Below are 27039 nucleotides of genomic sequence, written 5' to 3' on the forward strand. Positions count from 1 at the left end.
AATTGTTTTATTTGTTTATGAAAAGACAAATAAGAAAAATTTATATTCTTTTGAAGTGGGAAGATTTTTTTCATTTTCTTGAGATTTAAAAAAAAAAAAAATTGTCCGGAGGGTATTTCATAAACTAGGTTAGACAACTGTCCAGCAACTTTGTTTCTGTGGCTTTAGGAAGGAGATTGGAGATTCTTGTCTTTATGTGCATCATTTCTTGGAATTGTTAGGTTTGATATGAAAGTGTTTATTAATTGTTTCCATGAAGATACTGTGATATATTTACAAGAGCTTGCTGAATTTATTAATAAGTAAATGTGCAGAGGACAAACTGTTTGGGTTTTTTTGATAATTGCAAACGGAATCTGTTCTATTTTCCTAATGAGTAGTTTGGTGGTTTTTTTTTTCTTCAGCTCTACATCTGTCTTTAAATTAAATTCTGTAACAAGTTCTTTCAATTACCTTAATTTAAAATGAGTCTTTGCTCAGTCTTTATTATGTTCAAATTAAGAAAATGACTGTAAGGAAGTGTGTGTATGTATATGTATGTGTATGTATATAAAGAGTATCTAATAATTTTCTATCTTTGAGCTCAGAACCAGTATTTTCAAGCATTGATATTCAGTCTTTTCTCTGAACTATTTATTACTTATACAAAGGCTGACAGCAAAGCTCAGTCTATAATATGTAAATCCTTGTGGAAAAGTAGTGCCAAAAAACTGTGAAAAAATGGGTCCAGGCAGCTGCGTCACAAGGTTTGACCACTTCGGGCTGGGGTGCCAGGAGATTTGAGACAGATGTTTTCAGACATGCCGCATGCCTAAAACATTTCCAGGGGTCGAGCTACAAATAGTGACTTAATAAGTGTAGAAACAGGAAAAGTATGCAGGAGGACACAAGAGTTTATTCACCCCTAGGTGCACAGCCAGCCTCTTTACATTACATCTGCCTGTCAGGGTTGGCTATTTAAGCTGTCATGCCCTTGGTATTGCTCTTTGTCTGCCTGTGAATAAAGTGCAGCATTGTGATTACTAATCCCACTCCAGTGACTTGACTTTAAATGTGGTTTTGGAGTGGATCCCGGAGTTCTGTTTGCTAAGCTTCCTACTCCTGTTTCAGAGACACCACTGGAGATCTATGAGAGAGAGCACTGCAGACTGCCCTCCTCCTGTAGACCTGTCGCCTTTTCTTCTCCCCCCACCCCCCCGCCTTTTTTTTTTTCTTTCCCAAAACTTTTTGAAGGAAATCAATGGATACCAAAGTGATCTGTTTATTTTTCTTTTTTTCTTTACCTCCACTGACAGTGGGAAATCACACTGGTCGTATCAAGGTGGTCTTTACACCCAGTATCTGTAAAGTGACTTGTACCAAAGGCAACTGTCAGAACAACTGTGAGAAGGGAAATACCACCACCCTCATCAGTGAAAACGGCCATGCTGCTGACACTCTGACAGCCACTAACTTCCGAGTAGGTAAGTACCCTGAAACTGTATTTGTCCTTAGCTGTCCTCTCTTGACTAACAGAGGGAGGAGATGTTTTGTTATTAATACCAGTTGTGCATCTGTTATTCTTTGTTTGGAGGGCTGTGCTGAGTAGGAACCATTGTGTGTTAGACAAGCTTTCTGGTATCCTTAAGAAATGTTCCCAAAAGTTCCTTTTGTGTCACAGAGAAAAACTCCCATATTTTTCATTTGAATTTTCAGCTGCAGGGGGGCTACAAGATGCTAAGCTGAAGCTTTTGGTAAAATTCATCCCTCAGAGTTTGTGTTGGTAAATAGAGAAAATGTCAGATTCCACAAAAAGTTCTGTTTCCTCTTTTTTGCTTGTTGACTGGGTATCAAATGCACATAAAATCTAGCTAACACAGTGAATGTGTCTTCAACAAATTGTTCAGGAGTTCCTTAAAACTACAATCCTTTTTAGGAAGACATCAGCCTAAAACTTTTTCTTACTGCTGAGAGTAAATCAGGTGATATATTTGTCATTTTTTAGAAACTGAAATAATGTTAAGTCTAATTGCAGTTATTGAAGCCAGTCACTTCTCTGTTTATTCTTTCTGCTTGCTCAGTAAGAGTATAAGCAGTATGTCGTCTAAACCCTACAGCTGTTTGACTTTGTTGAAACAAATTCTGAGAGCTATCTAGGATAATGATTAGCATATTTAAATTCTACAATGTTAGTAGGAATTTGTGTGGAAGTATTAGTCTTGTAAGCTAAGAAAAATACAGATATATGGATACATATCTAAACACTTTTAAACTTGTTTCACTTTATGATATCCTTAACTGCTCTTAGTATAGTATTTTGTTACCCTAAAAATATCATAGTATTGTTTTCTGGGGGAAAAAAAAAGTTGATTTTTTTGCCAGTTTGTACTTAAAGAATGCCAGATATGAACACTGTAATTTTAGTCTCCATCTAGTATAAACAACATGTCAGGCAGTGCTGAGGCGGGCCAATACTGCCCTTTTTCAAAGTGCACTATATTTCAGTCTCTGAGGGGGGGAAAAGCTATTCCAATTTATTCTTCTTTTCATCTGGACAGACGATACAAAGAGCAGTTCCCTCTCTTAACACTCCTACTAGACTATCAGACTGTGGGTGAAAGCTCTTGGAATTAATAATACATTCCTTAATAATATCCATGTTTGTAAAAATATATATGTTTTGGACTAAAGCTAATAAACCCAGTGGTTTAAAGGAGCAATACAGCATATTTTGGATTTGTTTATTGGCTGTTCTGAGGCACTAAAAAAAGAAAAGGACTTTTCAAAGGAATGGTAAATCAAATACTTTGAACTTGTGTTTTCTGTCAATACAGATTTTTACTAACGTTTTGGCAAGAATCACAGCTAAGTAAGTTTTTTGTTTAATTTACTGACTGTTGTGAAAGGATAGAGTTATTCTCCCACCCCTTTCATTTGACCTTATTTTTTAATTGAAATTATGAAATGCTGAGAAGGGGCAGTCGTGTAATTTGTCTGCTGTGTAAATCTGTGCTGTAACATGACCTTCTCTCAAATACTTGAAAACTTGGGGAGTGGAAATTGACCTGTGAAGACATGTTCCACACCTTCCTTCCTGGTCTCAGGCCATGAAGCTCATGATGCACAGTATACAACAGGCTGCTAGAAATATTCAACAAAAGCAGCCTATTATAGTATTTGATGGAAAGATAAGGGAGCATTATGTTTAGAAATGTATAAAAACAAGTTGCTACATGTGTATAGGGTTTTTTAACCTGCCCGTGGCTGTCTTCCTTATTACCTTTAAAAGACAAAAAGTATTCACCGCAGCAGTAAGTGTCCTCATTTTTTCAGAAGAGGAATGAGAAAGAGGTCATAGAGCCCTGTGACTTCAGGGCTCTCCAGTTAAAAATAAAAATGCTGAGTGAACCTCTTAGTAGCCAGAGAGGGAAGATTCTACACCTGTACATTGAGTTCTTTCACTGATCACACATTTTCAGAAGCTTTTGAATCAGGGTTGAAAATATGAACTACTGAAATAATTTTTATTTCTGTTCTCTAATTAGCGCCTCTCATTAGCTTAGGCTTGTCCTGATAGAGATGTCTCCTGATATATAAAGTAGAAGTAATTTGGGTCTTCTGATATAATTTAGTTTTGTTGTATTTTTTAACATCTATATTATGTTTTACTTGCGCTTTTTGCTTTTAAGTCCTCATTCTAAACTTGCTTACTTACTGTTCGTACAAAATGCATGGAAATTCTTATTCTGATAATTTGACATTTTGAAAGTACAACCATAAGACAGAATGTCATGTCAGAAAATACATACTTAAGGCAATGAACAGCACTTTTTCAGTATGTTTCTTTTTTCAAGTATCTGTTCTTTCTAAACCCAGAAAAGTTAAACTCACACGCCCTGTTCGGGAAACTAACTCCTATTACTAATAATAGATGCCTACTATGAGTGGGGAAATTAGGAAACTGCTTTAGGTGGTTATATCTAAATGCATTTCTCTAGCAGGAAAAGCAGTCTAGTACACAAGATTGAATTTAGATTCTCTGAAAACAGATTGCAGTTAACCATCACTTTGCTTTGTCCTTAGTAATCCATTATTTCTAGTAATGAACTAGAGTAAGTTTGTGTTTGTTTTAAACTCTCTGCTGAACTTTGTAAACACTTTATTTTCAGAGAGAACAAGTTGCAGTGCCTGTACTAAAGCTGCTCAAGCTTTTTTGTGGGTTAATTCAGATTCTTAAAATTTGCTTAATTTCTCATTTCAACTGAAACTTGGTACCAGCAAGTCCAGGCAGGGAACAAATCCTGTTTCCTGAAAATTTCAGAAGATGTGGATAAGCCATTAAAAACAAACCCTCAACAAGAAACAGATTGGGGAACTGCAGCTTTTCAGGTAGTGGAAATTTTGGCTGTTCTCATGAAGAGCTCTAGCATTTCAATTGAAGGTGATGAAAGCCTGGTATTTAAAAGGAAGGATCTCCTTGATTGCCAGTATGCTCCAGTGAAACTGGGTTCTCTTGCAGTCTCATTCTGTGAATGGGGTATGTTGCACAGTTAAACTAACCAACTCCAAATATCTCATTGGCTTGGAGAATGAAAGCATTTAATATGAGTGGAAACTTCTGCTGAATAGATGATTCTTATTATTCTATTGGATTGATGCATGTGCAGTTTGCATGGTATTTCAGTCCTGAGTCCTCTACAGAGGCTTATAAAACAGGGTCGATATATGTGCATAGGAAAGGATGCGTATAGAATAACATGAGGTTTCTATCTCATTCACTGTTGAAATTACTTAGTGATGTGTCCTGTTTCTCCTCAGAATTATCCTACATTCTAAAATACTTATTTTTGAAATGAATTTTCACTCCGTAAAGAGTGGGAGGTCAGTGACTAATTTGTAACTGTAAAATGAAGCAGTAAGGAATTAGGAAATGCTCAAATTAATGTTCTTCATGCTCTTTAATTTTTTCCCCATTTTGCATATGCATTTAATTATGCATTTACATTCCATTTTTTTCCACAGGATCCCTGCCACATTCATTGCACAGAAATGACAGTAAAGGAAGCAGTCATTTAATACTTGGTCTTACATTCACTATTCATTGCAGCCCTGTATCTCATTTAAAGCAGTTTATTCAAACTGTTATAAATGAGAAATTAAGAGTTACATGCATATCTTTTTGTAGGAATTTTGTGTCTGAACACTTGGCAGTGTCTGTGTCAAAAAGGGAAGTAGAATCATAGAATGGTTAGGGTTGGATTTTAAGATTATCTAGTTCCAACCCCGCTGCCATGGGCAGGGACACTTTCCAGTAGACCAGGTTGCTCAAAGTCCCGTCCAACCTGGCCTTGAACTCTTCCAGGGATGCGACATCCACAACTTCTTTGGGCAACCTGTTCCAGTGCTTCCCCACTCTCACAGTAAAGAACTTCTTCCTTATATCTAATCTAAATCTATCTTCTTTCAGTTTAAAGCCATTACCCCTTGTCCTGTCACTGCATGCTCTTGTAAAGTCCTTCTCCAGATTTCTTTAGGCCCCGTCTAGGTATTGGGAGGCGGCTCTAAGGTCTCCCCGGAGCCTTCTCTTTTCCAGGCTTAAAAAGCCCAACTCACTCAGCCTGTCTTCATAGGAGAGGTGCTCCAGCCCTCTGGTCATCTTCGTGGCCTCCTCTGAACTTGCTTGAGCAGGTCCATGTCTCTCTTGTGATGGGGATGCCAGAGCTGAACAGAGTACTCCAAGTGGGGTCTCACAAGAGCAGAGTAGAGGGGCAGGATCACTTCCCTCAATCTGCTGTTCCCACTTCTTTTGGTGCAGCCCAGTAGACAGTTGGCTTTCTGGGCTGCAAGTGCACACTGCTGGCTTGTGTTGAGCTTCTTGTCAACCAACACCCCCAAGTCTGTTCTCAGGGCTGCTCTCAATTGATTCTCTGCCCAGCTTGTATTTGTGCTTGGGACTGCCCTGACCCAGGTGCATAACTTTGCACTTGGCCTTGTTGAACTTCATGAGGTTGGCATTGACCCACCTCAAGCCCATCAGGGCTCTTCTGGACAGTGTCCCTTTCCTCCAGCATTTAGACTGCACCACACAGCTTGGTGTTGTCAGCAAAGTTGCTGAGGGTACACTCAATCCCTCTGTCTGTGTCACAGAAAAAGATGCTGAACAGCCCCAGTCTCAGTATCAACCCCCCATACTGCAGATGGAGACCAAGGAGAGTTTAAGAATTTTTTTCCCAAGACCGTAGAACAGAACTGTGGCACAGATAATGATAGAACTGTTGCTCTGCTAATCCCCTTTATATTGCTCTTCAATGCTCATCAAGATCTCTTCTTTTAAAACTCCCTTCCCCTTTTCTTCTGATCCCTTTCCATATAACCTGTACAGTTGTCTTTTCTCATGGCTGTACTGTGCACAACCATAGTTTACTTAGGCTATTACTGAGGATGAGAGTATGTTCTGCTGTGTACTTTTCTTTGGAAGAAGCATGGATTTTTAGGAACCCTATATTTCTTCTTTCATCAAATTTGAGTGAACCTTAAAGTGTTTCTCCTATAGCTTCACTAGTCTTTGTAGCCAATTGTTATGAGGTTGAGAATGATGTCATATGTGTGTGTTGTAGCCTGCAGTCTGCGTAAGCCAGTCTTCCTTGTGAGACTAGAAGATGTTTATCCATCCTCCTTTCTTCTAAATTTTAAAACTTTCAGCATGAATCACAGGGATCTGCATATCCTGTACCCTGTTGCAATAATGCTCAAATTATCTTAGAATCATAGAATGGTTTGGGTTGGAAGGGACCTTAAAGATCATCTAGTTCCAACCCACCCTATTATATTGCCTAATGGATGGTGGCACTTTCCCTGTTGGAATTTTGTGTCAAAAAATTTCCTGTTTTACTGTGTTGTCTCTGTACAAATGTTTTTGGATAATTGAGGTTGTCCAGAAGTTTCCAATTATGTATAGGCAGCAACTTCCAAGAAGCAGCATAAACATTCTGCTCAAATTTTATTTGGTCTTCTGTTGAAAGTAATGAAAGAAAATTTGACCAATATATTTTAAAACAATAGGTTATTCAAAGGCAGCTTAGTAAAAAGACTCACTATGTAATTATTATTCTTGCAGAATTTCCTATCTAAGAAAGAGTCTAGGAGCATAATTATTTAGAACTGTGAAAATGTAAAGCAATTACTTTACAAAACGTTAATAGAATATTAGAATTTTTTTCAGACATACATGAATTTCTATCAATGCTGTAGATGTTAGCATTGCTTTTTATTCAAGCACTTCTCATCTTATCAAAGTATTTTGTTGTTTAGAAATGGCAATGACCTGTAAGCAAGCCAGCACATTTTTATCCGTAGTTAGTGAATGACAGGAAATCTAAGAGCAATGAATGGCCTTTTCTTGCTACTGGTGACTATGTAATGAGCAACTATGACATTTGAGGAAGATCTTTCATTATTGCTTGGTATGAAAGGCATTTGTTGTAAATAATATTGGAGGGCAAATTTGATGACATGTGAAGACATATAAAAGACCAACAGCTTGTAGCAGTGTTTGTGTAGATTTATGAGTTTTACAGACTTCTGGCAGCTTGTGAGGTGTGTACTTCATTTTTATACCCTTCATGTTTTACTCTTTGTTGTACTGGGTTAGTAAGAGTTGCTAGAATGGCAACATGTTAGAAGAGATGCTTTCTTCTCTATTATGGAGTTGTGTTTACTACTTGGTGATGTTAGTCTGCGTAGATGACCCATCATGTCTGATCTGTGTAATTTGTGCCCCAGCAAAACACTGTTCTTAATGGCTTCAGCTGAAACTTGGCAGATATACATGTAGCTTCTCCGATGAAGGATTTAAAATAGTTGATAACAAATGTCATGCAGAGATTTTTTTTTTTATTCCTTTTGTAATGTAACTGAGGAGAATTAATATATTTTAAATGCTTTCTTTGTCAACTTGATTATGTTCCTTATTTCAGGAATAACCACTTAGCTCAAGAACAGCATATGCAATTCATAGTCTGTTTTCAGTAGTGTGTTCTGTGTAGGTAAAAGAGAAGTGTTACTCTGAACTATCCTTGGGTTTTGCATTTGAACTTGCCATAGTATCATCCTTTTCTGAAGTAGTTACGATGTAAGAACCTTACCAGTTTAGTACTTTACTTTCTTTGTAGTGGCTACCTTGAAGCCTTATTTGGTAAAATTTTGCTTCTACTCCTCCTCCAGTAATTATTATTTATGCCTTGTCAGGCTTTATTGTTTTATGCTTTTTCTTTTTCTTTTTTTTTTTTCTTGCTAGATGAAACTTTTTTTTTTTTTTTTTTTTTTTAAAGACACTGGCAGACACTTGAAAATTTAAGAATTCTCAGACAACTTGGTTAAAAGATCAACTTTTCAAATTTTCTGCAACAGTAGTCAAGGAAGTTGGCCAGTCTGTCAGAGTGTCTCTCCCAGGTAAAAATAAACAAACACATAAAAACATCAGGACATGAGAGTTTATTCACTGCTTTAGCTGGTAATTTGAAATTTAATCTGTATAAATGTTGACCACACTTGAAGTATTTATTCATGCAGCAGCACTGTAACAGCTGTAGCAAAATGAAGGCCAAGTATTTTTTTCTCAGACACTGGACTGAGTGGCTGAAGTAGAAAGAAGGACAAATAACAGCGGAACTGCTTTAAGAATTGTTTACATCCTCTGTCTTATAGAAGATAGTAGGAAAAGGTATTTCCCAGCCTGAAAAGCCAACGTAAAACAACCAGGGGGCAACCACTTATCATGAGCATCAATTTAACAGAAATTCCTTTTATTACAATCTCCCTTTGTTCTATAAAGTAAATTTGAGCAGACAGGAGAATGGATTAATTTACATACAATCCAGGTATTGTAGTGTAGGCTTTCATAATCTGATCCGTTAGTGGTACCAAAAATTCTACCTGGTAATGTAAATGTACCGCTCTGCTGTTTGAGCAGCGCTCAGGGTCTTAGTGCATTTTGAATCATTGGCCACCTATACTCATGTTACAAAGAAAAATTGTATCTTAAGGATTTTGTAGTTGTTGATATCCACATCTGTTCAGAAGGAATGCTTTCTGTCCCCCATGTGTTTATCAGTACTTGTCATCAACAAATAGTTCTGGTTTCTACCATACGGCTTAAGCATCTGTGAGCTCTTTCTTCACAACCTTAAAATAATTATTCAAATTTGGCATTTTCCCATCTAACAGAGGCCAGATGCTAATTTAAAGAAAATGGATTGTTCAGCCAGATGATTTTAACGAGGCTGAACTTAGACAAGCCAGTTAGAAACTCATTTCCACTCTCTTGCTCACCTTAAGGACTTCAGACCATCACTGTGAAGCAAAAGTCCATCTGCTCTCAAAGCATTCACCTAACCGTGTATTATAGAGAACACAGTTTTTGGATGTGCAGTCATAGGAAAAACCACAAATGGAAATGGTACAAAATCCACACCTGCAGCCATTCAAAACCACATGGAGTATGTTCCCTCAAAGTTAAAGCAAAAACAGAACAGAAAGTTAAAATGCATAATGCTTTATTTTAGTGTATATGGTTTTCATTTATAGGGATTAGTTTATGTACATCTGACTTGAAGTACTGCAGAAAGAGAACTAAGAGAGCATTTATGTGAATGATTACATTGTTGCATATTCAAATAAACACACTACCTTGTACAGCTATAATTTTATTATTGCTAAACCAAATGTCTTTGCACATACCTCACTGAAGATCAAGTACATGCCAACTTTGGCTTAAAAAAGAAGAAAGTTGCCTTTGAATTATGCAAGCACAGAAGAGTCTGACAAATTTCTTTATTGGTTAAAATATGGCATTTATCGTGGATAGATTATTTTAGCAAATGGGTTTGTACTCAATGTGTCCTTTTGAACACCACACAACCGGAAGGAAGCAAGCAGCTATCGCTGCTCTATTGATTGCAGTCTTTTCCTTATTTGGCCCTTCTACTGTCTATTTTGGTTTCTCTTATTCTGCTCCAGCTAATTACCCTGTCTCTGCACAGTATAGCCTATCTGTTCCACCTATAATTAGTTCTTAGATTTGAGTATCACTGTAATCGAGAGGCCTTTTTTGTAGCATAGAGACAAAGAGATTTCTGGATCTTTCTTTTAGAACGTGAACTGTATCTTCCTTACACACACATCTAAGTTCTATAGATTTATTTTTTTTTAATCTATCCATAAAAAAAAATCTGAATTCTTAAAAGGGAGCTGTGAACTTTCAACAAGGGATTTACTTTTCAAATGTGACTCAAGTTAAAGTCTGTGGGAATTGTAAACTTTTGAGGGTTTTTTTTGGTGTGGGGTTGTGTTGGTTTTTTGGGGGGAGTGTTTTTTTGTTTTGTTTTGTTTTTTTTTTTGTTTTGTTTTGTTTGGTTTTTTTTACAAACCTCTTATGAAGTTTAGAGGGATTCCAGTCAATGAATAGAAGGAAAATTGGGTATCTGCTGCTTGCACAGGATGATTTTAATGAGGCTGGGGTTGAGTTTTAAGAAACCCAGTCACAGAGAGTGTTTCTCATCTGTATTTTATTCAGCTAAATACTTTGTTAATTTGTCATGTTGGTTGAGTTTTAAGTTTAATTTAAAGATTATAAGCTGAGCTATGGAAGTGAAATTTTTCTATTTGATATTATTGAGATACTTCAAGTTTAGGGGAACTTTCAACAACTTTTCTTGTCATAATTCAGGAGCATGAGCTCTTCGACTTCTCCCTGAGAGGGACTGCCTCTGTCCATAGATTGTATAGAGCACACACTTCCAGTATATGTACATTTATTTATAAATTATGAGTGCTACTGTATATATGCGGTTTATAACACATACACAAAATGGAAATTAAAAATGGATGAGATAACGTAACCATGAAAATTATCTATTGATGGTATAAAACATATTTCTGTCCAGCATGCCAGTAGGTTGCCTTGCACACCACCTGGGCTGAACAAACCCTGCTTTGGACACCACTAGAAGTTCAGCTTCATGACATAAGCTGTAATATTACCTTTCTGCACATGCGATGTGTCCAGTGGTGTCCCTCTTATTTATTATTTGATTATATTAAATTCAGCCTATTATGTTAGGTGCTGTATATATGTATCTAGGTGCTAACATACCTTTTTGCAATCTAATCGGAAGTTATATGGTCCAAGAATGCCTATTGGGAAAATAGGGGAAAAGGGTTTGTTTTTTTTTTCTTTTTTGGTTCCTTTCAGCACATGGGGTCAGGTACAACTGCGATGTGAAGCTTGTCAATGGGGTTGTGCATGGCCCCGGGCAGTTGGGTGCATGGTTTAATTGCTTGGAACTGGATGTGACCAGTCAGAGTGCTGACTGTATTTTAGGTTCATACAGCTTGTGCAACAGTTTATGCAGTTATTATGTATTGTTGAAAGAACCACAATGAGAAGTGTTGAAATGGTATGGTTTTTAGTGGATTTCCAACTGTATATTCTCTGCAGAGCAACCTTTATCCTTCCTACTCACTAGCACTGACTTTGCTCCTTTCCTCCTTCAGAACTCCAGGATTTGAGTCTCTTGCTTTTTGCTAGTCTTCTATGATCTAATTTATTACTCAAACTCTGAATAGCATCCTTCCCAATATACTTATATTGTGTCACCTCCTCAAGGTCAACTCCCTAGAAAACTTTCCAATTTCTTGTGATGCAGCCAATGCCAGAAAATCTTAGATAGCTTATGTTTTTTAACTAGTCTAGGGAAGTCAGGATTGTGAGCTATTATTTGTATGTTAGTGGGTATGCACTTGAAAGAATCTATTCCTGCTTTATTCTTGTCATAAACTTTTTCCACGCAAAAATGAGCACTGTGGTAGTGTTAATCAGAGAGCAGTCTCCTGATACTTGCAAGTGATGGATAGTTTTTGTGGCTTTTCTTTTTTTCTGTTCTAAACATAATTGCGTTATTGAAGGATGTTTTGTGGTATGGGATGCGATGGATTCATGTTCATAGACCCTTTGGATCTAAGGTTGGGGGGTTCATCCCACTCACCAAATCTTACTGAGGTGCTTGAGTCAGGAGCCTAGTAGTTGGTGATGAGAGGCACCTTCATGGCAGGTTGGCCTATGGATGGCCTGAATGGCCTGCTAGGTGAGCCTCTCATTATTGAAAGAGTGGGAATCCTCAGGAAACAACACACCTAACTTAGCTCAAGGAGGCACAGAAGGTTAAATGGGATGAATGTCAGCTTAAATACCTGTTATTCAGTTGCCAGAAATAAGGATGCTGATGTACCTGGCCAGTGTCAGCTTTGCTGCTTCTGTGGTCTTCAGAGCCTTTGCATAACAGAGGCATGACCAGTTGCTAACATGTTTCTCGGGACATTTTGCCATTTTGTCTTAATGGTTACCAAGTAGTGTGATGTGTTAAAGGCATATTTCTCTAAAATGTATTGCAGCATTGTCCTTTATGATCTGAACCTGCTTCCCAGTCTTCAGTATCAGGATCTCCCATAGTTGACACTGTAGCCTCCATTGAAGAATGATACCCCACTATTGATATGGTTTCATAATGAAAAATCTGATACCTAGTGGGACAAGCATGTAGACTGCAACAGCTTAAATATCAGCATCTGCATATGAGGTGCGTGTTGAAACTTACGTTACAGGCAATGGAGACTTCTAAATTTGTTCAACTCACAGACACAGAAAACTAAGGCAGTACCTACTCAATTCTGGTTTTCCTTGTGATGGGATCTCACAGCTTTCCATCCTCATGGAAGACAGCATCCTTCCCCCTCTTTTTTTATAAGTAGGCAGTTCTTCTTTCCTAGTCTATACTTCATTTGTTAGTTACTGCATTATTTATAGTGAGTTGATACTACCATTAAATGATGCTAATCATTGGACAACCTCTCAGCAGCTCACATAAAGCTCAGTTACTCATGGAGATAATGATCAGCTAAGAAGCTGAGATTGTACTTATCAGCTAAGAGAATGATTTTAAATGGCAAGTTTGCTGTTGGGAGATATGAAAGTTTAAAATGCCTGAAGATATAGGTGATCTGATCTTGCGATGCTGTCTTCTACTTGTCTTCCTTGGTAACTGCCATGTAGTGCTGCATTAAGTAGCATCACAGACATTCCTTCAATGAGGCTTTAAAGTATTACATGATTTGTTAAAGCTTGGTGTTGATGGTGATACATGGAGAAGTTTGAGACAACTAGTGAAGTACAGTTTCATCTAAAGAGATACATCTTCCAAAATTGTGAGAACAACAGTGAAGAGCAGTTAGACTGCATTCTACTTTTTTAGTTTCTTGTTTATTATAAATGTATTATTCTAGATCTGCAATAGAATTACACACCCCCCCCCAAAAAAAAAAAAAAAACAAAACAAAACAAACCCCAATAAAACACCAAAACCAAACAAAAAACAAACTGCTGTAATTTCTAGTTTTGGAACTATGCACAGTGCAAAGAAAAGGCATGTTTGTCTATGAAAAAGTGTAGAAAGTTTGTTTTGTAAAATGGTATGTCTGCAGCCTGAAAATGGTTATGACTACAACAGACGTAGTATATCAGTAAGGTTTTTCTCCAGAAATGTAAACATAAGGCAAGTTTTAACTGAATTGTTAAATCATCACATTTGCCATAGGCATGATAATAGCTATTGAGCTTCCTTAGTGCAATGTCTCTTTTTTAGTTATTAATACGGCAGTGTGGCATTTCATAGAGTAGGGAGAGCGAGAGGAAGAGAAGGCTGTTCAGGAATTTCTTTCTTTGTTTCTGCTGAGAGGAAGACTCCTTCTAGAGCAAGTGCAATTCCCCAGGATTCTTGGCAGCATATTTTCAAGTGTAAAATCATGCCTGTCTAGATAGTTTTAGTGACTACTACTTGCTCTTCTACTCGGTGATTCTCAACTCTGCAGGGTTCAGTTGTGAGACTAGACTCAAGCTAAGAACACTGCTTTGAATCCAGTCCTCAAAACTACTTACATTTTTCTCTAAGTCTTCATATAAGATTTTTCTACAGTAAGGATTCTTTGACAAGCAAAAATTTAAAGTAGAATTGATTAGGAATAAATAGAGTGGAAAAGTGTGAAAAGATTCGAATTACTTTTCGAAGTGTTCAGTCATGATTCAGCAAGGAAGAAGGAAGGCATCAGCCTGCATGTCCTTGGAAATAGGCAGACAAATGCTGTGTTAAACCATCAGCGGGAGATGGAGGCTAAAACTTTTCCCCTTAATTGTTCTGCCTGGATTCCTCGCTCTGAAACACAGGTATTCTGTCTCTTCTACCATAATATGGTAGAGTTAGGGTTGCGTTTCAGGGTCAGTTTGTCTTCTCCCAGAAGCAATCAGTTTTTATAGCCCCATTTTCTTACATTTAGAACTTAGGGTGCTCTTTGCAGGGGAAAAAAAAATAAAAATCCAAAGACTCACGTGTCCTTGTCAGTAGTTTCTGGATAAAGAAGTAGTTTTTTTATCGAAGAAAGGTGTGTACATCTGTATGTGGTACGTACACAGATCTCCTTACTCTGGGATTCTTTGAGGCAACCTGCTGCTTTGGGCCTTTTACAGAGTCAAATGTGATTGCAGCTAGGTTAGAGTGGCATAAAGACAGTTGTGGTCACTTGAATGTGGTTCATTCTCTTGCTTAAGAATTCTTTACTAGTTGAGTTCATCCTTGGACTGTGATGTTTGCTTATATCTTTAATGTTAACAGTCTTGAAATGTCATACTGCACTCAACTGCAAACCAACAAAATGACTTCTGTGATGCAGCTTAGTGTTAATATTGTTTTGTGGGAGGGAGAGATGCTGTTAAGCTATTAGATGTAATTCCTGAGAAATGTTACCATTCTGCATTTATGCCTAGTGTTGTGATTTTTAAAATCACTTTAGCAGTGCAAATGTAAGAAAATAATTTTACCTACAGAAAACAACACTTATACTCAGAAAGTTTGTATTTTGGAAATGTTAACTTTATTTCAGGACTGTTCTGTGTAGCTACCTCTTGATTTTCCTTGAGGCTTCTGTTTTGTGGGTTTTTTAATTCTCCAGAAAATGTGCATGATCCAGACAGGAATAACACCACAAAGCTTGTTTATTTTGGCAATAATTTGGTTTCCTTGTCTGGATAAACAGCAGTACTTATGATCCCATTCCAAAGTGGGAGTGCATTACTTTGTTGAAGATCCTTTGGTAATAATAGCTTAAAAATATAGGACACATTGTAGTGAAGTCAGTGATCATATTAATTCACAATAGCTGAAAATCCAGTTTAGCAGCTGCATATTCATACTTTTTCTTACCATACCATTAGGTTTGAGGTAGGTTGCTGTTTGAAATATTTTCCTGCAGCGTTGCAGATCTTATTTCTTTCCAGAGGAAAAATCTGAATTGTCTTCAGTATCATGTTCAGCCTTTTAGGATATCTTCTATTAAAGTATTACCATTCTGAGGAGAAATTGTTTGATAAGATCCTTGTTATAATACACATCTAATGATAAGCAGCATGAAGGTGACAGTATGAGGGAGCACATTAGAGTTCTTTTTTATCATTTTCTGGTCAGAAGTCTGGTATAATGAAACATGCCACCTTGAACGGCATAAAATGTATTTTTTCCATTTCTGAACATTTTTGGTTGTTTTATTTCTTTCTCACTGAACAAATGTGAATGTGAATACACCCACTGAAGTGACTAATGTATTTTTTTGTGAGATTAAGACTTGGGAGTTCATATGCTAAGAAAGATGCATAACAGCTTTGAATATATTATGATGATAGTTGCAACCACAGAAGAACAGACTAAGGAGAAACAAAATCCTGGGAGTATAAAACCAAACTAGATTTTGGTGCCGTTATTCATCATGCTATTCATTATGTCTGATAAAAACAGCCTGCAGTAAGAGAGAAATGTACTTTGAAGTAAAGATGTTGTTAGAAGTATGTCACTTACCTATAGTTTTCTATCATCTGTCATTCATACTAATTTACAATTATTCAATGTAAAAATATTACATGTTTAAATTCATGCCATTTTGGGGGAGTCTATATTTGTGTAAGCCAAGTTAAAGCTCCTTAAGATACCAGTAAACCAAATGAAGCTATTTACTAGAGATTGCTATATGACAACTCTTTCATTGTATTTTTTTACTTTGCATCTCTTCGGTGTACCCAGCTGAGAAAGCATACACTGTTCTGTCCACATTTCCTGTACTGATTTTCCAAAACCACTTACTTTTACACATCTTTCAAAATATATTTGCATGCTACTATGCATATTACAGGGGATTAATCTGCCTGAGTTCTTGTCTTTAGCCATTGTTTATGCATGGGATTGCATTCAGCAAAGGAAACCAGAGGAGACCCTCAAAACATTTTTTATTTCTTGTTGAGTACTAGAAATATAATTTAAAAAATGCTGTGATGGGAAGCTTGTCCCCTATGCAATACTGCCTTTTGTCACATGCCCTGACTGCTCTCCCACCAGTAACAGAGACTAGCCATTCCTAGAGGATTGTCTGGAACCAAATCTGGCACTGTCCTTGCGGTTTGGATCAGGGAATAGCAGTTGTATGCAAAAAGGGATTTGCAGGTGGTAACTAGGCTATACACATGAGCAGACCATCACTTTCCTGTTTTCAGTGGTGAACAGAAAAGGGCATTTTTCATCTGCTGCTGGAGCTCTTACCATCAGATTTACTTTAAAAATTTTGCTTGGTTGTTGGGATAGAATGTTTCTCTTTAAAGCTGTCAAAATACAATGTTGCATATGGTGGTGCTTCCCTTCAGTGAATGGCATCCTTGTCCCACGGAAAAACATTTGGTAGAACTGTGTGCTAGTCCCTGTGCTTTCTGTGTGCTTAGTAACAGCGTGGATGAAAGATGCCCAGCAGCTGTAGAGCATGTAATAGTGCTGGATAACTATGTAGTACTTGGAGACAAAATTAATGTGCTGACTTGTGATGCATCCAGTAGAAATACTGTAATCTATTGAGCAGTTTAAGGTTTTCCTTAGCCTGTTGATGTAATTGAATAGTTGATAGTATGTAAGTAGAAAAGGCAAATAGTGGTGAAGGAAAATGAGGCAAACTTGCATGTGCCCTGAGGTGTAAAAGAAAAGGAATATGGAAAGTCAGATGAGGAACATTTCAAAACCAGTCGACACTAGTTACAGGAAGGGAGTTTCCATCCATCCAAATGGCTTGTTTGGGTAAGCATGGGCTATTTTTTAAGGATTAGAAGGATTTAGGTGCTTGGAATTCTTGTTACACATTATTTTGGTTAAATGAAAACATTTGGGCTTGTTTGTATTAGTTTATCTGGAGCTGTTCAAGGTTATTTGCGTACCTTGAAAACAAATTAGATGATGTAATTACATGGACAAGCTGAATATCAGTGGTTTCCTAGTTTCTTTGTTGATTTCATGACCTATTCTGTTTCCAACTCATAGCAGTGGATGCTTTATCAGGATTCATGTTGCAAACATTCTCCTTTTAATATGCATTCAGCCTTTTAGAGACTCCCTGTGGGAGCATCTCAACAGACCTTCTCTGTTTGGCTCAATTTGAACAGTGGTACCCACCAAGCTGTCCCAGGCTGGCAGGGAATTAAGGCCTTTGGATGCCAGAGAAATTAGAGCTTATTATTACCAATTAGTTTCCTGAGGATGAGAAGAATTCTTAGTGTGTTTGTAATTATTTAAACCTGTCCCTACATTTCTAAAAGCTATACATTTGTTTAATAAAGAAATCATTAAATTTGTCCAATCATATGCTGGCTGATCCTTAAGAAACAATTGAGAGACTTGGCTTATGGCAGACCTAAGTGACAGATATGTTGCCTTTCTTAGCTCCATTCATAATTTATTTTGTTTGTAGGATACCCATGTGTAAACCGAAATTTCTTGTCATCTTGTGCAGGCCTATCTCCACATTTTTATCAGACTCTAAGCAGCTAGAGCGTGTCACACTGTAATGGATGTTTTTATTTTATCTTTTTTCCCCTCATTTTCAGAGGAAATGGTATCAGCCTAGTGAGAATCAAGCTCCAGTGCACCCTTTGTCTGAATGCCAGTTGTGAATGTGCAACAGTTGGGCAATACAGCATCTTCTAATGGTCTCTCCCAGCACTTGGGTCTGGTTTTTGTTGGGAATGTCCTGTATGCCTCTGACAGTGTTCAGCCATTCTGTTTAAGTTCTTTAACCTCAATGACAAAACAAAACAAAGCAAGAAACTTTTATCAGAAGCTGAGCTTTTCAAACATACCATGGCTTTATATCCTGTTCCTATATTAAGTGGGCTTTCCCCAGGGCTTTTTGGTCTTTGTTAACCTGAGATTCCCACAGCCTTTTCAAGGAAAAGTGGTGTTTCCTTCCTCTGCCTTTTTGGAGGCTTACCCCCATTCAGCTCACTTTTCTCAAATGGTCTGTGTGTAATTCCATCTCCGGTGAAGTGTGTGCCTGTGTCATAATCAAATGTAGGCCTTTCTCCTGGCCATAAACTACATGAGGAAACATTGCAATTAGTGTGTGCATGCTTCTTATTTATTTAGAATTATCAGATACTGTTTTTCAGTGTTTCTTCCTTTTTCTTTTTCTGAAAGTTCTCATAATATTTAGCATTTGAGGTTATCAAGGTTTTAGTTTAGCCTGGTGATCATATCCTATTTCTTCTTACACAGCTGAATATAACTTACAATTGCATGTTTCAGAATATTTAATTTTTTTGTTACAGAATTTTATATTGTCAGAATAGATTTAATATATTCTCATTCAAAGTTCGTTCCTCATACATTAGGCCAAACCTTCAAGAGATGTGAATCAATATAACAGTTCAGAAATCAGTCGACTGAGTGCTTTGCATCATGTGATAATGTGGGCAGCTTGGAATTTTTATTTTCTGGTTTATGTAAATACTGAGATACTAATTTTTTTACCTCATAGTAGACCTTTTAGTGGCATTTATTTGCGCAAGTTATTTGTGTTGATATCCATACCAAACAGTTATGAAAAGGGACATGAATGAACTCTTTTCTATCAGTATTTTACCTTCCCAGTATTTTTAACACTTTAAAAAAAAAAAATAGCATTTAAAAAAAAAGTAAAAGCTTTTCACATGCCCATTCATTAGCCAGCGGGCTCCTGCAGGAGAGAAAAGCCTGAAGACCATCCTGTAATGCAGAGATACCCATGTGGTGTGGCCTTCCAGACACCCACTGATTTAGAGGAACAGGAGTTTGGAAGAAACTAATGAATTTTGGTGGAGATACTGGGTATATTAATACTGTTTAAAAATTGAATTTCGTTGCCTTGAGTCCAGGGAGGGTGGGAAGAAGATCTATAACATAGGCTTCTTGTACTCAAGGCATCTCTCAGTGAGACTTATTTTTGTTTGCCTTTGTTTCACTGTACTTCTTTAAAACACCAAATTGCTGTCCCCTTAATGCTACTTTAAACTCTTTTATTGTGTGATGCTACTTTTGCAGGAAAATCACCTTAGCTTTCAACCTTGCTCAGGCAGATCTTCACAAGTACCTAAAATTCTTAGTATGTTGTTGCTATTACAGTGAACCTGCTCATTTGTGGCTGCTCGGGGAGAAATGGTACCAGAGAGAGATAAGTAGCCATCATGCTTTGATTACTGCCGGGATCAAAAATCCTTCATTTTGCCCTAAAGTAACAGCCATTCTTTAAGGATGTCTTTTATTTAGTCAGATGAAATACCAACAGTGCTGGGACCCAGAAAGCTGAAGCCTGCACTAGTGTGGATAGCCTTCCAAAGTCAACTAGGACTTTTAGCACAGTGCTACAGCTTGAAGTACTTTCAGTCAGTTCATATGAAATGAAAATATGAGATAAGACAAGAAAAATATTAAATATACATCTGTAGAGCAGAGTGGAAGAACAAATCTGGCTGTTTACATTTGCGTGTGGACCTATCTGGCAACCAGGCATTGCCGTTCCAGACCCTGTCAATACAACATGAGGGTGCTCTGTGACGAGCTGGGCTGATTGCACTGTTTCTTGAGCACTCTTTCTGGGCCAAATGAATTACGCAGCTGGGTTGGAGCTCTTTGGGCTGCTGAATGCCCTACTTTGTCTTCTTGCAACATGCAACACAAGGGTTCCTTTTCCAGTACTGACGTTTTATGGTATTAATAATAGCAATAGGCTGTGGTTGTCCAGAGATTACACCACTTAGAATAGGAAGTACTAGGTTCCTAATTACCTTGCATTTTCCCCAGTTTGTCATTTTTGTTGTAATTCAGTGTAGACTGAGCAACACCAGTCCAGCAAAAGGCCATAATTACAGCAAAATCTAGATTTTTATTTATTTATTTCTAATCTGAATCTTATCCTAGAGCTGACAAATGGGCACTGAACGGTATTTCTCAAAAATTCTTTGATTTCTGAAAAAACTACCTTAGTTTGTCTTGAACAGAAACTTAGGGTTTTTCCTGTTGTTTTTACATCATTTAGTTCTTGAAAATGTTGACAGCTCAGCTAGATCATGGTTGATGATGAAGTCTCACGTTGTATTTTTAGAAAGTGCTGAACCATGCCTTATTACTGTTTGTAGCTGAGTTAAGAAATGTTTTCATTTGATGTTGACATTTTTCATGTCTCATTTGATCATTTATATTGTTGTAAATGTGCAAGTACTAGCTGGTACAGAACTAATTACCCTGTCTTTATATTGCTGTTAAAATATTTTAATACTTTGGAATTTGTCTCTGAAATCATTTGAGTAGAATCTCTCAATGTTTTTATTATCTGCGTGGGTGGGTATACAAATTGGCTTCTTTTATCAGAGAGAAAAATGTTAAGCAAAAATCTGGATACTCAGGAAGTCATGGTTTTCCAGAGTACAACCAAAGCTTAAAGTGAAAATGGAAAATTTATCCCTAGCACTGTCTATTCTCTGGTGAGTTTTTCCCCACTCTTCCAGGGAAGTGTAGGTGGTCCAGGATTTTTGGAAATGGACTAAATAAGAATACCTGTACAAAGCTGTGATTAAGAGATGCAGCCAAGCAGTACATTAATTTAGCATCTAGCTGAACTAAAATAGCTGCAATTTCTAAGGGGAGAATGTGCTTAGCATGTTTGTCATGGAGAGAAGATGCAAAACGGGCAGAGGTCAAAAGGAGGGTTTGTCATTGGAAGAACGTGTGAACAGGCAGAGGTCACAAGAAGGGCAAGGGAAGTGGTTCTACCACAAGGCAATTAAAAGCACATGTCAGATGGATATTCATTCCTCAGATGTTGGAGGAATGAAGGGCCCAGCCCTACTCATTTTGTTCTCGACTTGTGTGTGATATGTGGTCAGATAATACTAAAGCTGAAGTCATTAACAAAATTTGTCTTTCTGTTTAAATTTCAGTTATTTGCCACCTTCCGTGCATGAATGGAGGCCAGTGTAGTTCTAGAGATAAATGCCAGTGCCCTCCTAATTACACTGGTAAACTCTGTCAAATCCCTGTGCAGACTGCCAATGCTCAAAAACTCTACCATCACCCACAACAGGTGAACAAGGCTGTAGGATCACAAATTATCCACTCTACTCATACTCTACCACTGACAATGTCTGGACAGCAAGGTGTTAAAGGTAACTTTTTTCTTGGTAGATATTTTTTCCTTTGGAATTGATTTTATTAATGTTATTAATATTATTTAATTAATTTTATCTTGGGTATCCAACCAGTAAAGACAACGATTTGTCTACGTCATGTGAATCTTGACACACAACTTAAGTCATGAGCTCACCAGAATGACTAGAAAGTATTTTGCTCAGTGACTGAAATAATAACAGTGCTATTGAAAAGAGTTTATAGGTAAATTTAATTTGCTTTCAGTGGAATCTAATGCAGGTTACAAAGTCAAAGGATAATGCAGGGGCCTTCTTCTAGGAGTGCAGACATGTTCAAAAAGAGACTGATTCTGGCTGAACAGAGTCCTTATTGTGGTATACCTAGATAGAAAATTGCAGGTGTTTTTTCGATTTCTAGTGAAGGAAAGAGACAAAGCTTTTCAACATGATAAAATTTAAATCAATGTAAAACTAAAACTACAATTCATGTTTATCTTTGTTATATCACTTGGTAGAGACTATAAGTTAATTTTGTGATGAACTTCTTAATGTAGATAGGCCATGATATGATTCAGTTAAATAGAGCATTCTTTCCAGGTCAGATAACAATATCATGCAAAAAATGGTAGGGATTTCCTGCTGCTAATGCTGTGAGGAAGGCAGAGCATCAGAAACAAGAAAAGCTGCAATGTTATTCGAATTTTGCCCAAACAAAGAAAGTTTGAATTCTGATTTGAATTGCCAGATTGCTTTTTCTTTCTTGTCAAGGGTGATTTTATGATTACCTCTCCAAGATTGTTACCTCTGAGTAAAAACAAAATATATGGGAGAAAGATGTGAGGAGGCTCAGTTGTTGGCAACTCGTTGCTGAATAACTTTGCTAAGAGGCCAAACTATTTGTGTGTTTGTGATAAACGTAATCTAATGTAGTAATTCTGTTTCCAGAAAGGGACATAGCTGTGAAGGAGGTGTTGACAGTATTCTCCTGGAAACACAGTATTTTACAAACGTTTTTAAGTATCTGCTCCATCTTTTCAATGGATTTGTTCTCTAGGGACTGCTACACAGTCCATTGGGAAATATTTTCCACTGACATGATGGAGTATTAGGCCCTAAAGCTACCCAGAACTTTTCTGACTATAAAAGACAAAAAAAGGGGGGAGAGGGAACGGAGATTGTAATTTATAATTACCTAGACACGTAGCAGAGCAGCAATTTATTTCTGTGACTATTTCATTCCTGATTAAATTATTTTAGACAATATGTTGGAGCATAAAAAAAAAAAATAATTTTAAGACACAGGGGTTTTTTTTCAGATTTAGAGTTGCTGTCTTAAAACGCACAAAAGACTTCTCATTGCTGAAGAGTCTGACCTCTTAAATATTCTTTTTCCTGGCCCTCAAGTCCTCATCAGAACCATCAGCAGTCACAATGCCTTTTCTTCTTTTTACATGCCCAAATGCGGATGTTGGATTGTTGACAGAGGAATGTTTCTTTTCTTTCAAGGAAAGAATAAAACATTTTATCCCGAAATGGCCGGCAGAAATAAAAAATAATCAGCACATCTAGGCAATGATCCAAGACCTGGAGAAGATTGTGGTAATAATACTATATGGGAGGAACCAGCCTAAATTTGATGTTTTAAGCATCTGAACATCTCCAGGTGGATTAATGGATTAAAGCAGTGCAATTCAGTGATTTCTCTTGAGGGCTAGTATATTTTGTAGATTTATCAGCTGGATGGAGAAACTAGTTGAAGGGATCCATCTTCATACATAAAAATATATGGTAATAGTTAGATTGGGGTGAGGGGTGAGCTTTGTTCTTTTCACAGCCAGACTATGCAAGACCAGTCTAATAGCCTAAGAAGGGCCTTACTGCTATTCCTTGTAACACTGGATCTTTTCCTTGTGGGTGTACCTGTAACAGAACTCATATAGCATAAATTTTGCTTGAGGGTTGTCTTCTGCTACAGGCAAGATCTGAAGAGCTGTTAAGGCCCTGCAGCCACATTTTTCTGACTTTCATCTACTTTATTGCTGATGTTTCGTCTGCAGTATGTTTTCCATATTTTCATAAATGAAACAATGCAGGGCAGAGTAAAAATAAGTTTGTTTCTTTTTAAGGAATTCCTGTGTGAGACCAATTAAAACTGAAAATATTCCTAGAGAAATAAAAGTAATATGAAAACCAAAAGCAATTTCTACAAAATAATGTAATTTTAAAACACCTAAATAAATGAAAGACACTTCCTGGGAAGCGGAGCTGTGAGGTTGAAGTAAGAACTGAAACTCAAGTTCCAAAGAGCAGTCTGGCCTCCTGGAGGCAAGGAAACAATTCAGAAGACTCAACAATCCAGTATGCGTTATAGAGAAGGTATATCAGATGATATTTGTTGGTTCTTGATGTTTGGAAGGGGTGTTAGGTCTAATGGGTTGGCTGGCCTCAAGTAATCCGTGCAGTACTTGCTGACCAGAGACACTCAGCCAGACACAGTACATGTTAACAGTTTTGCAGCTTACAAACTATAGAAGTTTGTACACATCTCTCCTACCTGCCCCTTCTCTCCCCTCAATAATTTAAGTTACATGTTTAAAGGGCATGCAATGAAAAGAGGCTTGAGGGCCAGAAACAGTTCTGTGCATGTTACGTTGACAGGAGGGTCTCAGTCTATATATCCAGACTTAAAGCTACAACTGTATTTAAAAACGGAAGTATCTGAAAAACATTTCCTCCCTCTTTATGTGCCAAATCCTGAATTCGAAGTTCAACAAAGGGAGTGGTGATTTTAGATGGTTGAGCTGCTGGCAACTCTTTCAGGGGCAAACTCAAGACTTGGCGGGTACATAAAGGTGAAGAGATGAAATCTGAAGCTGCTTCTCTGTTCCAGAGAAAGATGATGGATCTGAAAAAGAAAATAAAGCTTACTATATATCCAAAAATAACCCAGTAGAGTTTGAATTCTGGAACTTTGAATGGGATTCTTATTACACAGTACGACCACAAATATTAATGTCACACCAGCCAATTTGGACATCCATGTTTGTGTAGCAGTCTTTACAATCCTGTAATGTCGTTCTTTCCTGTGTGCAGTTTTCATTTTCTTGCTTTGTTAATAAAAGTCTATGTGTTCTTTCATCCTTCCCTCTAACCTCCAAATTTGGGCTTCATTTATATTTCACTCCCTTTATGACACTCTGTAAATATTCTAATGCACAAAAACAAATGTCTTAGAGGTGCCTGAGATACCTTTTTTGACATATTTTACTACCAATTTTTCTTATGTGTTTTTCCTTCAATTATTTTAGTGAAGTTCCCTCCTAACATAGTGAATATCCATGTGAAACATCCCCCTGAAGCCTCAGTTCAGATCCATCAAGTTTCAAGAATTGACAGCACATCAACAGGACAAAAAGCGAAAGTACCTCAGCCAGTACATCCACAGGTCTCTTACCAAGGTCTTCCATATCAGAAGACCCAGAAAGGACATACTACTTACACAAATCAACAACCCATTCCTCATATGTTTCCTGTTTCAGTTAAAAGTCAGCTTGGGCGCTGCTTCCAAGAGACTATTGGGACACAGGTAAGAAAATTGTGCTCAGGCTTTTGAGACAGGTAGTTTTTAAACAATATTATAAAGGAAAGAAAAATTCTCACTCATCCTGGGAAAGGACACATTTGTCATTCTTTTCCAAAAGAAAATGATTTTGAGAGTATAAAATTGTTACAAGACGTTCCGATTTCAGTTATTCTAGCCAATCTAACTTCTCTATTTATAAGCTATTTCTCCAAATTAAAAAAAAACATTACTTAAATCCCAGTTTTTATCTTTCCTGATTGAGTAACTAAGGTTACACCATCTTCTGCAGCTTGTACTGTCCTTTGGTTAATGAGCCTTTTTGCATGTGTATCTCAACAGCCAATATTTTTCCAGGGTTTGAAGTTTTCATTGAAATTCCTATTCAACAATGTCATATGTGTTACAGTACTGTAGGCTAATATTTTGAATCTGTTGAAATGTGACCACTGAATGGGGTAGAAAAAAACAGAAAAAACCAAGGAATGTTTACTAGAGCAATAAAATCTTAGTTCAGTTTAAAATAGTATGTTCACATCAGTTTTTACATTTGGCTATTCAAAATTGCACGTCTTTCAGCTCTTGAAAGCATTTTAATAAGTGACACAGCGTTACCAGTTTTGCATTTCCATGTAAATATACAGAGAGAGGGGAAAAAAGCATATGTGAACAGATTGTTAAAAAGTTACCAGACCCTGTGATTTATTGCTTATCACCTTGCCGAAATTTAACTTTGATTTTATTTTTTTTTTTTTTTATTTTCTTTTTCCCCCTTAGCTGAATGTGGGCCTCGGGCTGAAATTCTGTGGGAGGTTTTAGAAAAATCACTCACTTGGGTTTTTTTTAGGGATGATGTTAGAGAATGAATATGTTGTTTCACTCAGGTTAAAAAAATTATTTATGACTTTTTCATTGACGATTTGGATCATCTGTATGCTTTGAAGTAGAAACTTAAATTTATTCCAAAATAAATGCTTACTCTGCTTTTGGTCCTTCCAGTAACATGAACCCAAAGTTAGCTGATTTTCAAGCATCTGAAAATATACTTCCAATATACTCCACAAATATTTGGATTTTACCTGCACAGAGCATGATGAAATGTGTCCCTGAAATGCATAACTGGAGCAAAATGTCCTTTACAAGTGTTCTTCTAGCTGTCAGTGAATGCTGTGATGCCAAGTGTTAGAACTGACAGCAAGGAAACTTTCTCATGGCTTCCAAGCAGCACTCACGCCCTGGAAAAAAAAAAAAAAAAAAGGCAGGAAAAGGGGAGTACAGGAGGAAGAAGAAAAGACCTCACTCAGAGGGGCAGGGAGCTTTGGAGAGGATCAGTGATGGGGAACAGGAAGAAGCACAATGCAGTCAGAAGCAGGCTGAGAGTAACATAGGTGGCAGATCCCAAGGTAGTGATAGCAGTTACCTTCTGGAACCTCAGTCTGAAATCACAGTTCCTTTATCTGTCATCCTCTGCCAGCTCCAAAGAACTGACTTTTTTTCTGCAAACCATTTTCTCTTTTTCCCTTTCAGTGACTGGTTTCTGCATGGTATTGTAGCATTCCTACTAGTGACATAAAAAACTCTTTCAAAAGTCAGTGGTGTGGCCTGTTTATGCTAGGTCACCATGTAAGGGTGCTTAAAACCAGTTAATTCTGAAAAAGATGCAATGGGATGTCATTATGCCCCAAGAATGTTTCTAGGAGTGAAGTTTGTGAATGGAACGTTAAAGGCTAGTACTCACTAATTGTTAAATGCTTCATTTGGGATCCAGTGTTAATTTATACTGATGAGCTTTTCGTCCTTGTCTGTTTCAGGAATAGTAAAACTATGAATTTATTCTTTGAATAAGTGTGGAAGCACATGTTGAAATGAAAGTTCATGGATTTTTACATGA

At 37.2% G+C, this 27039-nt stretch overlaps 1 protein-coding gene across 1 annotated transcript in view; it reads left to right on the forward strand.

Annotated features, from left to right (window-relative positions):
* Positions 1 to 1240: 1240 nt before the first annotated feature.
* LTBP1 (latent transforming growth factor beta binding protein 1) overlaps positions 1241 to 27039 on the forward strand; it is a gene marked incomplete at its 3' end in the record, with an annotated part of 105829 nt that continues 80030 nt past the window's right edge. The window contains exons 1-3 of the mRNA XM_010009747.1: positions 1241 to 1463; positions 21362 to 21586; positions 24877 to 25154. Of these exons, the coding sequence (XP_010008049.1) occupies positions 1241 to 1463; positions 21362 to 21586; positions 24877 to 25154 (726 nt within the window). The remainder of the gene's footprint in view (positions 1464 to 21361; positions 21587 to 24876; positions 25155 to 27039) is intronic.

This window comes from Nestor notabilis, unplaced genomic scaffold, assembly GCF_000696875.1.
Source record: "Nestor notabilis isolate BGI_N333 unplaced genomic scaffold, ASM69687v1 scaffold762, whole genome shotgun sequence".
Taxonomy (NCBI): Eukaryota; Metazoa; Chordata; class Aves; order Psittaciformes; family Psittacidae; genus Nestor; species Nestor notabilis.